The sequence below is a fragment of the Labrus bergylta genome, chromosome 13 (assembly GCF_963930695.1).
Source record: "Labrus bergylta chromosome 13, fLabBer1.1, whole genome shotgun sequence".
NCBI lineage: Eukaryota > Metazoa > Chordata > Actinopteri > Labriformes > Labridae > Labrus > Labrus bergylta.
Window position 1 is genome coordinate 28,686,235 of NC_089207.1, and position 13,642 is coordinate 28,699,876.

Genomic DNA, 13,642 nt, shown 5'->3' on the forward strand with positions numbered 1-13,642 from the left:
CACACACACACACACACACACACACACACGGATATCCAAGGAAGTGACAGCTCCCCCCCAGGGCTGAACAGTCCACAGAGGGATGAGATGGTCATCTTAGGTCGCTGGAGATTGAGACAACAGAGAAAAGGCTGTTTGGCTTCCTTATGAAACAAAAAGGGATGAGTAAGCAGCAAGACAACTCCACGTTAGCCTACTTCAGTCTGCATCAGTTTGGGTAAAACTTCCATTCTTTTTTCATTTGCAAATAATATCACAATTACAATACGATGCTTTATTGTCCCTCAGGGGGAAATGTGTTTGTCAAGGCTTTGCACATTTGGTACACTGGTATACATGATGACACGGCACATGAAGAAAACATACAAACAACAGGAAGAAACAATATGGCCAGTCAGCGTGGAAGCTTTTTGAGAGCTTAAATAGCTGATATTAAAATAAATGTTGGAATTATACAACTACTTAACATGCTGTCCTTCTTGTTAAGAATATGAATAATACTACATACTGTATAACATGAAGTTTATCATGCACTGATATTTCATGCATAAAATGTTCGCCATTGAAAACAAAAGCAATCTTGACATTTTACAAAATGGTACCAGAATAACTACATACATTTTTTTTGTCAATGCAGCACTTCTTCTATTGACGTGTTTAACTGTGTAGTAGGCCTACTTTAAAAGTACAAGGTGTAAATACGACAATTTCCTTCATCTTGACTGAAGCTGTTTCATGAATTTCAGAGGTAAAAACTGATAGTCAACAAAAAAAAAAAGGGGCTAGATTGAAACTTTTCCGTTTATCCACTGAGGGGGGAGCAGGCGCTGAGGGTTTCCCCTGCTGTTATGAGAAGCAGCCGCAGCCCCTGTGAATGAAAGCATTCTTCATTTCATGCGGCTGACCAATAACTTTTCTTCAGTCCGGGTGTTTGACGCGTCAGCGCGGCGCACCCACCGCACAGCTCCGCCGCCCCTTCACAAACACCAACACACTTTGAGTTGGATGGACTCGCGGAAAGATTACACACATGCTGCAGCGACACTTCAGTGAAAAGGAGTTGGGAGTCAAGGCCCGGCAAAAAAACTACGGAGGTACAAATGCTAAGTTAGCAGCTACTTTCATTCGGGAGCTGTCGGCGTTTACATCCAAAAACTTGTAAAAGGGAGCGCTGCACTTTTGGGTAAGCGATGCACTCTGGTCTACAAAGCCTAACAAACGTCCTGAATAGTTCATACATTACGTAGCCTATGAGGCACTTGTAATCCTGTGAACAGTTATTTCCTAATTGACAGGCTTTTTTGGTAATATGAATGCATGTTACGTGCATGTTAACAGATGTGGTAAGAATATCGGCTTGTCGATTGAACTAATTCTTCATGTTAGTCTGGTTATATTTGTGGTCCAGGTTGCCTTTTGTCCTATCTAATGATAGCCTATGTGTCCCATAATTGTAGCCTTCAGTGTCTATATTTTTCTCTTCAGACTCAAAGCTTATCTGTAAGTTAGTTTTGCTGTTATTTAGGCAACTATTATTGTCTTTGGATTATGGTCTTTTTATTGGCTGCACTGATTCTGTATGTATCACCTCGTATGTGTTGTCTTTCACAGTTTGTCTGATCAGAATGCACAGGCTTCAACACACTTTTTAGGCACTTATTATTGAACCATGTTCTAAGCTCCAGATGTGATTTGATGTTGAACAGATATTTAAAGTTAATAACAGACTGTAGAGAATGAGCTTGTATGTAATATCATATGAATGAAGGAAAACATGCAGGTTATGTGATGTAAATGTGATTTCAGTAAAATCTGTAAAACCTTTTGGCCTTGACAATCATACTTATAGAGGTTATGTGTATTTAAATATAACATTTCACCCACTTGAGCAGTCTGTAATAACATTGAAAAAGGCAGACAGTGACATGCCACAGTGCGTTTCATCACCCACACATCGACACATTTGCTTTCACATTTTAACTGTGCAATAACAATACAGTTCTTCCATGTTTAAAAAAACACTATGAATCATCTTTTGAGGGATCTTTTCTGCCTCCTCTGTTAGGCATCTCACTGTCCACCCTGTTGATTTGAATGGATGTTGACACTATGTTCCAGACACACCCAGTCATAACAAGCACTGAATGATCGGAGAGAAGGGCAAGACAGGCGACTGGATCCTTCTGGAGAACAGCAAATCAAACATCAAAAACAAACTGAGGTGAGAAGACATGATTAGAATTCACGCTGATTTTTTTTTTGCACATCATTGTCACAGATCATTTCACCACAGAGCCACTTGAAACAATGGGTGACCTTGGCGAGGAGTATGGAAACTACACCTACGACTACGACCTGGAGTACGGCGACTTGGAGGATCTTAAAGTGGAGCACAGGCAGAAGGAAACAATGCACATTATCTCAGTGGTCGTCTACATTATCTCCTTTGTGCTCGGACTGATTGGGAATGGGACGGTCATTTGGGTGACTGCGTTTAAAAGCAAAAAGACCGTCAACAGTGTGTGGCTACTCAACCTGGCCATAGCAGACTTTGTTTTTGTGCTTTTTCTCCCGTTCTACATCGATTACATCCTGCGAGACTTCCACTGGGACTTTGGTGTAGCCATGTGTAAGATTAACTCGTTTGTGTCTGTGATGAACATGTATGCTAGTGTGCTCTTCCTCACTGTGCTCAGCGTAGACAGATATGTTTCCCTCGTGCACCTTGACTGGTCCCAGAGGCGCCGCACCATGGGGAACGCCTGGGTTGTATGTGGCTGCATATGGATGCTAGCTGCAGCCTTGAGCTGCCCTGCGCTGATTTTCCGCGACACAATGCGCTTACATGACAAGGTGGTGTGCTTCAACAACTTCCATGAAAAGGATGGACACACCGCAGCCATGAGGCACATTATAATCGTGGTCATCCGCACCACTGTTGGCTTCCTTTTGCCTTTCACTGCAATATGTGTGACAAGCATACTTCTGACAGTCAAAGTGAATCAGTCCAGGGGCTCAGTTCGCGTTTCCAGTTTCTCCAAAACCGTGTCAGCTGTAATCCTGGCCTTCTTTTTATGCTGGGCACCTTTTCATACTTTCAGCTTGATGGAGTTGTCCATGCATTCCTCATTTTACTTACACAACATACTAAAAGCTGGCTTTCCTCTCGCCACCAGCTTAGGCTTTTTCAACAGCTGTATTAACCCCCTGCTGTACATGCTCATTGGAAAAAAGGTGCGTCATATCCTTAAGCGTGCATGCCTGGACATTACTAAGAGTTCACTCAGAGAACTCAGCCAATCAGTCTCCGCCACTGAGATGGAGTCTGTGCCAGAAGTTCACCAGGACTGGGTGCCAGAGGAGTCTGTGGAGTCATCAACTCTATGATTACAGCCATTATCAGACTGAAGAATATAAGGCTAAGAGCAGCTGTTACTTATGCATAAATATGGAATATTATCATAGCTGTTCTTTCCATCTTAGCTGTTGACAGACTTAAAACTCTATTTGGAAAATCTATGTAGAACTGTGTACAATGTACATACTGAGTTTATATCGTCTTTTTTCCCCATTTCATAATCCAGTGACTCTCAGAAAAGGGCAAGATACACTTAAAAAATACTTTCAAGAGAAAAATATTTGATTCTAAGTTTCCGTTACAGCTTCTCAGCTGTGATTAATGCTTACATTAAGATTTTAAATTTTCTTTCTTTGGGTGGGCAGTATTTACTGGACAGAAAAATTATTTTGACAAGGTCACCTTGGGCTCTAGAAATTGTGATGAGCTTCTCACAATTTCTGTAATTTCCTGACCAAGCAATCATAAAAGCAATAAACAGTTACAGTTTTGTGACAAATATATTAACAAAAGTATTGTTGTATCCTTAAGAAATGGCATCTTTGGTTCTTGGAGATGTAATATGTTGAATATATCTCTTTTAAGTCTAACATTATGCATTTATTTTTATAGACTTGCTGCTAGTCACATTTGTATGTGTTGTATAAGATTTTAAAACTAGTTGAGAGTTGTATAATTTTTTTATTCTAATATATTCCAAATAAATACATACTTCTGAACATCTATTGTACTTTTGCATCATCATTTTATGAACTTGTTGTGAAGGGTCTGTCATTGTAACCTCTTAAAAATAATAAGCTTTGATGTAGACAGAATAGATTTCCAGGTGGATTTACGGAGGCCTTTTTAGTAGGCATCTGACACAAACCCAGATGGGCACTTACTTCCATTTCGTAAGGGTGTGTTTACAAAGCCATTTCCTGTTATTTCTAACTTTGACTTGAACAGATGACTGTGAGGTTAAGAGATATAGTACCATCCTGTGTCAGGGAGGTTGCTTGGCTGTGGACAAAGAACAAACAATTTGAACCCACTAACCTGTGATCCTCCATCTTTTGAATCCTGTGCTCTTTTAATAAGTGGTTACTTAAGCCTCATAAACTAATATTATGACCTGATTAAACTGATAGTGAGGGGGAAGCCCTGCTCTTCCTGCCACACTGCCAGAAGCTGTCATCACAGCCTGTGACACACATTAGTGTAAATGAGATGAATAGCTGTTAAGAAGAGGTTTACATTAACACTGTAATGGCTGGTGTTAAATAACTGGACGAGTAGATAAGTATTTAAAGAGGAGAAGCCTACCTATTTGGATTATTGTATAGCCTACAGGATTACTTAATCCGTGACGCAGCACAATAACAAGACAGAGGCGCAAACTGCGTAGCAGGCAGTCTGACGAGGACACACACTGACAAGGTAAGTGAACAGCCAACAGTGTGCAGAAAGTATTATCATTAAACATAATTAATGTTTTAATGTACGGACACATTTGATGAGTTAGATATGCACGTCTGCGGTGAAATAAACGTAAAGGTAACCGGCTTTAATTCAGATGTTACGTTAGCTTGTTTGTAGCTGGGTGAGGTAACTTTGTGGAGTTAATATTTAATTTAACATCGTAATTACAGTTTAACGCGGTGGCAGCTGATAGTTTATTTGACGTCATTACCGCAAGCTAACGGTGTGCTAACGCTATATTGAAGTATTTAAATGTACTTTGCTAACCCTCCTTTATCCAGCTGTTTGACATGTCGTCAACATCATTGCTTGTATTGCTTTTTATAGAGCTCACTGAATACTTGAATACTGAAGACGTCTTTTTTAAATTCGTCACAACAGAGTTTCGCTGCCCCTGTTATAACAATCAGATACCTTACATAGTTCATATTGATTACTGTCGTTCAGCACCAACTTTGAAGCCTTGTTGTCATGAATATGTGGGGAAAGAACGGCTAACATTAGACCTTACCCTGCTTCTCTTCTTAGCATGCTGCGTTTGCCTGCTGTGAGCCGGATTCTCTTTCCAGCAGCTATTACCAAAGGAGGTGCAGCTACAGCTAACACTGGTAACAATATGCCACTATATCATCATCAGCAGATTAAATGATCATGCCCTCATTGGGAACAATGTGTGCCCTGTATATCTGCAGAACACACATTTGTTAATTGTGTGTTTTGTATTAGGAGACTTGTCAATTTCTCCCACTGATGGATTAAAGGCAGGATTACAGCTTTGCCTGCTACCAAATTTGGTGCCAGGCTGCTGCTGCTGCTGGCTCAATTGAGCCAAGAGTTGTCAATATAATTAGTCATCATTACTTTGAAAAAAAAGACGACTTAATTGTAGCATGGTGTGATAAAAATCATTGTGAATTGTTTAACTGTTCAACTGTTTTTTAGATGAAAATAAATCAAGTATTATTTTCTGTCTGTCTTTGAAGCTCGCAATGTAGCTACTGCAGCAGCACCTGCCAGTAACCTGCTGGAGGTGTTTGTGGATGGGGCGCCTGTCATGGTGGAGCCAGGAACCACAGTATTGCAAGTAATGTGGTTAATTCATGCACAGAGTCGCACAAGACAGCTAATAAATTGTCATCCTAAGTCTCAATATTATATTTAATACTGACTCAATATTGTCACAGGCATGTGAGAAGGTAGGAATGCAGATTCCTCGTTTCTGCTACCATGAGCGCCTGTCAGTTGCTGGAAACTGTCGCATGTGTCTTGTGGAAATAGAGAAAGTTCCAAAGGTATGTTTATACGCTGTATTTGTGTGCTTTTTTTTATGTTTTGGTGCAACGCATGTCTTTCACTATGTATTTTCCTATTATGACAGAGATAAATCTGTGACTATGTAAATAATAATTTACATTGACCTTATAGCCAGTGGCTGCCTGTGCTATGCCAGTCATGAAGGGTTGGAACATTTTAACCAACTCTGACAAAACAAGAAAGGCCAGGTAGGAAAAAAAACTCCCAAATAAGACAGCTAATCTTAAAAATATATTTTGTAATATTAATACTGGTCTGTAATGATACCTAATTCTCTGTGGATAATTTTTGATTTATTGATTTTACACAGAGAGGGTGTGATGGAGTTTCTTCTGGCTAACCATCCATTAGACTGTCCAATTTGTGATCAAGGGGGAGAATGTGATCTGCAGGTAAAATGTATAAAAACACAGTTGTTGTTCTGAAATATTTATCAGCTTGCCTAACAGACTGGAGTGCTACTTTGTTTTAAGGACCAGTCCATGCAGTTTGGCAGTGACAGGAGCCGCTTCACTGAGGGAAAAAGAGCTGTAGAAGACAAGAACATCGGCCCCCTCATCAAAACCATTATGACTCGCTGTATCCAGTGCACTCGCTGCGTGCGGTGAGCCACACATCAATTATATCTAGATTAAGTTGAAATGCTGTGCAAATTTAGAATAATAAAATAAGTATTAAATTTTTTTTGCTTCACTTCCTCCTTTTTTTTCCCTTCTTTTTTTTCTTCTACAGCTTTGCCAGTGAGATTGCAGGGGTGGAAGATCTGGGTACCACTGGCAGAGGTAATGACCTGCAGATTGGGACCTATGTGGAGAAGATGTTCATGTCTGAGTTATCTGGGAACGTTATTGATATATGCCCAGTGGGAGCCCTGACTTCTAAACCATACGCGTTCACTGCTCGCCCTTGGGAGACCAGGTTCTTGGATTTTGCTCGACATATTATTTATTTCTCAGGGTGACGGGTAAGTTTTTTAAGCTCATGTACTCTATTTGTTTTTTTCTGCAGGAAGACTGAATCCATTGATGTTCTGGATGCTGTGGGTAGCAACATTGTTGTGAGCACTCGTGGGGGTGAGGTGATGAGAATCTTACCTCGTCTTAATGAAGATATTAATGAGGAGTGGATTTCAGACAAAACCAGGTTACCCAATTATCACACAAAGTCCTTCACAGATGTAGGCTTTTGGTATGACGTTTGCATCTTTGCTGAACTCCTCCTTGCTTCCATCCTGACAGGTTTGCTTATGATGGTCTCAAGAGACAGAGGCTTACTCAGCCAATGGTGAAAAATGAATCTGAGCAGCTGGTCCCTACAACCTGGGAGGATGTGCTGACTCGAGTAGCTGGAGCAGTATGTTATTTATGACAAAATGACCCGTAACATTGTATGATCATTTTCAACTCAGATTTCAACCCAGCATGTGTTTTATTTAACAGTTGCAAGGAGTTGAGGGAAACAAAGTTGCTGCTGTTGTCGGAGGTTTGGTAGATGCAGAGGCTCTTATTTCCCTGAAAGACTTGCTGAATCGTTTGAACAGTGACAACCTGTGCACAGAGGAGGTGTTTCCAATGGCTGGAGCTGGGTAAAGACCATAGAAAGAGTATTTTGAAGATGGGAAAAATCAGTTGAACGAGAGATGAATTTAGGTCTGTGTTTTGACCCTGGCTTCTTTAGATCTGACCTGCGTTCAAACTATCTACTGAACACCGGGATAACTGGCATTGAAGAAGCTGACGTGCTGCTTCTGGTTGGGACAAACCCACGCTATGAGGCTCCTCTGTTTAATGCCAGAATCAGAAAAAGGTAGTCCTGTAAATACAGCATCTATAAACGAAGTTGGTGTCAGGGCAGAAATCTTTAATGTGCTTTAATGTGATCTTGGTGCCTCTGATTCAGCTGGCTTCACAACGAGCTACAAGTGGCTCTTTTGGGGAAGAAAGTGGACCTAACTTACACATATGACCATCTGGGGGAGTCCGGCACGGTTCTTCAAGAAATTGCATCAGGAGCTCATCCGTTTTCCCAAGTAACACTCTGAGATCTATCAGTATTGCAATCAGTGTTATCAGGTACTTTGAGTGTCTCTTCCTTATATTGAAATGTTTGCTCCTAAAGGTCCTGGCTAAGGCCAAGCATCCTGTTGTTGTGGTTGGAAGCAGTTGCCTGCAGAGAGAGGATGGGGCTGCTATAATGGCTGCTGTTTTAACCATTGCTCAGAACACTCACGTCAGCAGCAGTGTGGAGGAAACCTGGAAGGTTCTAAATGTGCTTCACAGGTCATTGTCTTGAAAATGTAGCCAGTAAGCTTATGGTGACAGAACAGTGTTCAAGTGGGATATTTACTGTAATTTACTCTGATAACTGTGTCCTCAGGGTTGCCAGTCAAGTTGCTGCCCTTGATCTTGGGTACAAGCCAGGAGTGGAGGCTATCAGAAAGAACCCACCCAAAGTTCTCTTCCTGCTAGGAGCTGATGCCGGCTGCATTACTCGCCAAGATCTCCCGAAGGACAGCTTCATTATTTATCAAGGTCAGCTGGTTTTTACTGCACAGCAGCAGAAGCTGTTTCATTTACATTAATTTGCATGTGTCAGCTAAGAGTGGCAGTTTAATTTTATTGTATAGGTGCAAAAGGAAAAATCCTTAGTAAATGAGTAAAGTAAATAAATAAATGCAGGTTCTTTATGCTTCACAGTAACATCACTTAAGCGATATAAACACTAACAGAGATTTTTTCACCACAGTGTCTGAGCTTCCATCACAAATCACAAAAACATCAAATAAGGGAATATCTTTTTTTTTTTTTTTTTGCAAGTTTTTTGCATTTGTAGTTTTTCAGTGCTCTATGCCCAAACTCCCCAGGTCACCACGGCGACGTTGGCGCTACAGTGGCTGACATCATACTTCCTGGAGCTGCATATACTGAGAAATGTAGCACCTATGTGAACACTGAAGGCCGTGCCCAGCAGACAAAGGTTGCTGTGACACCACCGGGCATGGCAAGGGAGGACTGGAAGATTATCAGAGGCATATCTGAGGTAAACTACAATAATATATAATCATGATACTACATGGCGTTGAAGAAAACTAAATGTTGTGCCTTTTTTTTAGCTTGCTGGAGTGACACTGCCATACGACAGCCTTGAAGAAGTGCGGGATCGACTGGCAGAAGTTTCCCCAAATCTGGTTCGATATGATGAAGTTGAGGAGGCCAACTACTTTAAACAGGCTAATGAACTGTCAAAGGTAAGCTGTTCTCTTCCTCCAGCATGTGTCCAGATGCTTTAAGAGAAGGTACATTTATTTTAATATTAACTCCTTAAATTATTTTTCTTCATGTTGTTTTCTTTGATGGTGATACCTGGTTATTGTCTTCTAGGCTGTGAACCAGGCTGTCCTTGCTGAACCTTTAGTGCCTCCACAGCTTACTGTGAAGGACTTCTACATGACAGGTGGGTCGCTGGTATTATATTCATTACCTAAATATTACTTTCATTTTTTAAACTTCCAGGGAACAACTCAGTGTATCAGTTTCTTTATTTCAATTAAACCACGTTTACTTCATGATTAACTTGCAAAGTCATACTGGATTTTATAACTTTTATTGCTGAAGCTGATCTCTGTAATTATTAGAGAGAATGGTCTAGACCTGCTCTTTTTGTTAAGTGTCTTGAGATTCCATTTGTTGTGAATTGGCGCAATACAAATAAAGATTGATTAGTTGATCAAGGGGTGTGTATGGCAAGCCGTTTTAACATTAAATCATTAGCAGTAATAGCAATTGTAGATATCAATAATTGCTTTTTGACATATAAGAATTCCGAGCCGACATAGCCACAATGTAAATTTCACTAGTAACAATTGTAATGACAGATATCTACAATTAATTTTTCACTAGTGGAAATGTTCATTGTAGATATCTGTAACTTAATTACAACCAGTCAGCTTGTGCCATTGACTTCTATTCAAATCGAATTACAGAAATCTGTAATCCAGTTTTTACATGTTGGAATTTAATGTCGACATATCCATAATGTCATTCTAATTCATGATATCTACAACTCAATTCTCACTAGTTAAAATGTTAATTCTTGATATCAACAATTTTACACGAAAAAATGTAATTACAGATATCTAGAATTGGGGGTGCTGCTGGCGCAGTGGTTAGTGCATGTGCCCCATGTGTGGAGCCTGTAGTCCTCAGAGCGGGCGGATTCGAGTCCAGCCTGTGGCTTCTTTCCCGCATGTCATTCCCCACTCTCTCGCTCCCTGATTTCAGACTCTATCCACTGTCCTATCTCTCCTTTAAAGGCACAAAAAGCCCCAAAAAAAAAAAAAAAAAAGATGAATTTCAGATTTCTGGAATTGCATTTCAGATATCTCAAATCCAATTCTTGATATCTGTAATTACATTTGTACGTGTAACAATTATGTTAGAGATATCTACAATGTTCTTTTTAACTAGTTAAAATGTCATTGTAGATATCTGTAATTTAATTAAAGATATCTGCAAATCAGTTTCAACATGTCGAAATGTAATTTGGACATGTAGAAGTATATTTGTAACATGTAAAAATGGTTTTACAGATATCTTGAATTAACATTTCAACATGTCAAAATGTGATTTCCCCTAGTAAAAACTAAATCGCTACTTGTCATCCAGACTGGTTTAAAGTTAAAAGGGCTTGCCAGAGTGGGTGCTCTTATTGCTCTTATTTACCCTCCTATGAGCCTTATTTTCTCTTTCTAAATGAACTAAATGCAAACTCCAGCTAAATTTTAAAACATGCATTTAAGGCCTCCCGTTTACATGTGAGTCACTAGAGTGCACTCTGTTAGAAGTGACACTCGCAGCTGAATGAAGTCCCCTTCATCAAGGTGTAGGGTAGAAATACAGCGGCAGGCTTTGGGAAAAACTTACCTATCTGAGGTAGAAAAAAGGAACTGTGTTACCATGGTTACTCAGCGGTATCTTGCAGGAATGGCTTTTTTTTGTAGCTAATGCATTCTGTAAAAATATTTATTTTCAATTTCAATTTATTTTTGTATAGCGTCAACTCATAACAAGTGTTATCTCAATACACAAAAAGCAGGTAAAATATCTTACTCTTTGTCTGTTAACATTACAAAAAGCAGGCAAAAGACCTTACTCATTGTTATGTTACAAAAAGCAGGTAAAAAACCTTACTTATTGTTATGTTACAAAAAGCAGGTAAAAAACCTTACTTATTGTTATGTTACAAAAAGCAGGTAAAAAACCTTACTTATTGTTATGTTACAAAAAGCAGGTAAAAAACCTTACTTATTGTTATGTTACAAAAAGCAGGTAAAAGACCTTACTCATTATTATGTTACAAAAAGCAGGTAAAAGACATTACTTATTGTTATGTTACAAAAAGCAGGCAAAAGACCTTACTCATTATTATGTTACAAAAAGCAGGTAAAAGACCTTACTTATTGTTATGTTACAAAAAGCAGGTAAAAGACCTTACTTATTGCTATATTACAAAGACCCGGCCTATCCATCATGAGCACTTCAGCAAAGCAGCAAAAGTTACAGTGGTAAGAAAAAACTGCCTTATTAAAAGGCAGAAATCTTTGGCCGGATCCCCGGCTCATGACAAAACAGCCTTCACAGGTCTAGACTGTGCCGGGCTTGGAAAGGGATAGGGGGAGAGATGGGATTTCTTTATTTAATTTATGTAGCCTAGATTATTCTTATTCTTCTTTAGTTATATTAGTGTAGACTTATAACAAAACTATTAGATTGAGCCTACATTGTTTGTTATAATTTATAATTTAAGTTAATTTATTGTAATTTCATAGAACAGGGTGTCCTAAATTAATGCAAAGACAAGGAGACTATTGTTGAACATCAGAGCAGCAAAAAGTGTATTTTTTATTGTTGAATTGAGATTTCACAAAGACATCAAAAGTAGAAAATAAGAAATAAATATTAACAGCAACATGATTTAATATTATTTTGTTTTTTGCAACAGTCCCTATAAATATAAAGCACTTTACAATAAATAAACATATATTTGATCCTCAGTACACATTTTGAAGTTGTTAACGTCTGTATGAGGATATTAAATGTCTATCTTAGTTGGAGCAGAGTTTGAACTCACAGGTTGCTGTCTCCATGACGACCGGACACAATAGGCGTTGCACGTGATCCGAAAGTCAGCATCGGTGCAGACTCGCTGGTGGAGGGTTTTATAACCCACTACCACTCCCCACTAATTGGTTTGGGACGGACTTAATATGGCGGACCCTCCGCAAGGACGCGCAAACGGAGGGGTAGTGGGTAGGGAGAGGGTGTAGTGGCCGGTTTGAAAAAGACCTGTAGACTCTTATTTAGTGGTGTTACTGCAACTTACTTCTGCAGAGCAATCATAATGTTAGAGAATTGATTAAAAACTACTAAAAAATGTTATAGTCAAGCATATGTAAACAGAGTTTAAATGCTTCAACATAAAAATGAATTGTTGACAAATTGTACATATACATACATACATATATATATATATATACATATATATATATATATATATATATGTATATGTATATATATATATATATATATATATATATATAGGTGAGCAGACTTTAAATCTCTTTCTTTTCCCACAGATCCAATAAGCAGAGCCTCCCAGACAATGGCTAAGTGTGTGAAAGCTGTCACAGAGGGAGCAGAAGCTGTGGACGAGCCTGCCATATGTTAATACTCAGTGAAAAGCAGTTCATAGATCACTGGCTAAAAAACTTGTACGCACAACTCTACAATTTGCACATTTCTTGAAACTATTTATTTGCACTTTTACTGTAGCAGATATGTGACTATAATAGATGCCTAATCGTTTATTCAAATCGTGGAACTAATAATGTAATTTATTAACCTGCAGAAATGTGAGTATATGTTACCTGCAAGGTGACTAAATAATGATTGGTTTACTAAATTTCCAAAGATGCACTCCTGACAGATTACATTTTTACTTTTTAGGATGCAAATAATAGCTGTTACCAAAGGTTTTAAAACATTATGTGTCTAAGGTAAATCCCGTTTTTTGTCTTCCTGTAAAGTTGCCAGAAGTTATGCATATATTTTACTAATGGTATATTTATATAAATGTGGTAAGTTGTGGGGAAATGAATAAACCAGTTTTCTATAGCAAGCCGTTTTATCTTTTCAAACGCCCTTTTAAAATTGTACTCTCTATTTGTATTTTACAATGATGTTTTAGTGTGACAGTAGTAGTAGTAATAATATTTACAGTCTATGTAGTAACCTTTTCCTGTCCCGAGCTTCTGTATCTTGTTGGCACGTGATTCATGATCAGTGATCAGCCGGTAAAGCTGGCAGCTGTTAACTCATTCATATTGAAGACGATAGCCGTGGTGGAATAAACACTGAAACACTTTGCTCGACCCGTCAGTCTGTATCATTCAAACATGTGAAACTGTAAAGGACACTGTCCTAAACACAAACTAATTTATTTCCCTAAGAC

At 38.9% G+C, this 13,642-nt stretch overlaps 2 protein-coding genes across 6 annotated transcripts; both read left to right on the top strand.

The window, feature by feature from the left end:
* Positions 1-676: 676 nt before the first annotated feature.
* Positions 677-4,081, top strand: cmklr2 (chemerin chemokine-like receptor 2). 4 transcript variants are annotated; one of them, XM_020634422.3, is made up of 3 exons: positions 677-1,183; positions 2,119-2,221; positions 2,294-4,081. In XM_020634422.3, the coding sequence occupies exon 3, from the start codon at positions 2,308-2,310 to the stop codon at positions 3,385-3,387; it is 1,080 nt and encodes a 359-aa protein (XP_020490078.1). In that variant the 5' UTR covers positions 677-1,183; positions 2,119-2,221; positions 2,294-2,307; the 3' UTR covers positions 3,388-4,081. The 4 variants fall into 4 exon arrangements, with proteins under 4 accessions (XP_020490078.1, XP_020490077.1, XP_065818058.1 ...); XM_020634421.3 differs by having other exon boundaries at positions 2,066-4,081; XM_065961986.1 differs by having other exon boundaries at positions 2,119-4,081.
* A 438-nt stretch (positions 4,082-4,519) lies between these two features.
* On the top strand, positions 4,520-13,557 carry LOC109984359 (NADH-ubiquinone oxidoreductase 75 kDa subunit, mitochondrial). 2 transcript variants are annotated; one of them, XM_020634469.3, is made up of 19 exons: positions 4,520-4,777; positions 5,348-5,427; positions 5,803-5,903; positions 6,004-6,111; positions 6,245-6,321; positions 6,444-6,525; positions 6,607-6,737; positions 6,866-7,051; positions 7,142-7,276; positions 7,372-7,486; positions 7,573-7,718; positions 7,811-7,939; positions 8,033-8,162; positions 8,252-8,412; positions 8,510-8,664; positions 8,997-9,172; positions 9,246-9,380; positions 9,514-9,586; positions 12,768-13,557. In XM_020634469.3, the coding sequence occupies exons 2-19, from the start codon at positions 5,349-5,351 to the stop codon at positions 12,857-12,859; spliced, it is 2,211 nt and encodes a 736-aa protein (XP_020490125.2). In that variant the 5' UTR covers positions 4,520-4,777; position 5,348; the 3' UTR covers positions 12,860-13,557. The 2 variants fall into 2 exon arrangements, with proteins under 2 accessions (XP_020490125.2, XP_065818057.1); XM_065961985.1 differs by lacking the exon at positions 4,520-4,777 and adding an exon at positions 4,870-4,894.
* The last annotated feature ends 85 nt before the right edge of the window (positions 13,558-13,642 follow it).

Bases quoted from the DNA above. Each gene is read 5' to 3' on its own strand.
- cmklr2 (XM_020634421.3), top strand. From the start codon at position 2,308: ATGGGTGACCTTGGCGAGGAGTATGGAAACTACACCTACGACTACGAC.
- LOC109984359 (XM_020634469.3), top strand. From the start codon at position 5,349: ATGCTGCGTTTGCCTGCTGTGAGCCGGATTCTCTTTCCAGCAGCTATT. The intron at 7,940-8,032 runs GTAGTCCTGTAA...CCTCTGATTCAG, and splicing joins AATGCCAGAATCAGAAAAAG to CTGGCTTCACAACGAGCTAC. The intron at 9,587-12,767 runs GTGGGTCGCTGG...CTTTTCCCACAG, and splicing joins GAAGGACTTCTACATGACAG to ATCCAATAAGCAGAGCCTCC.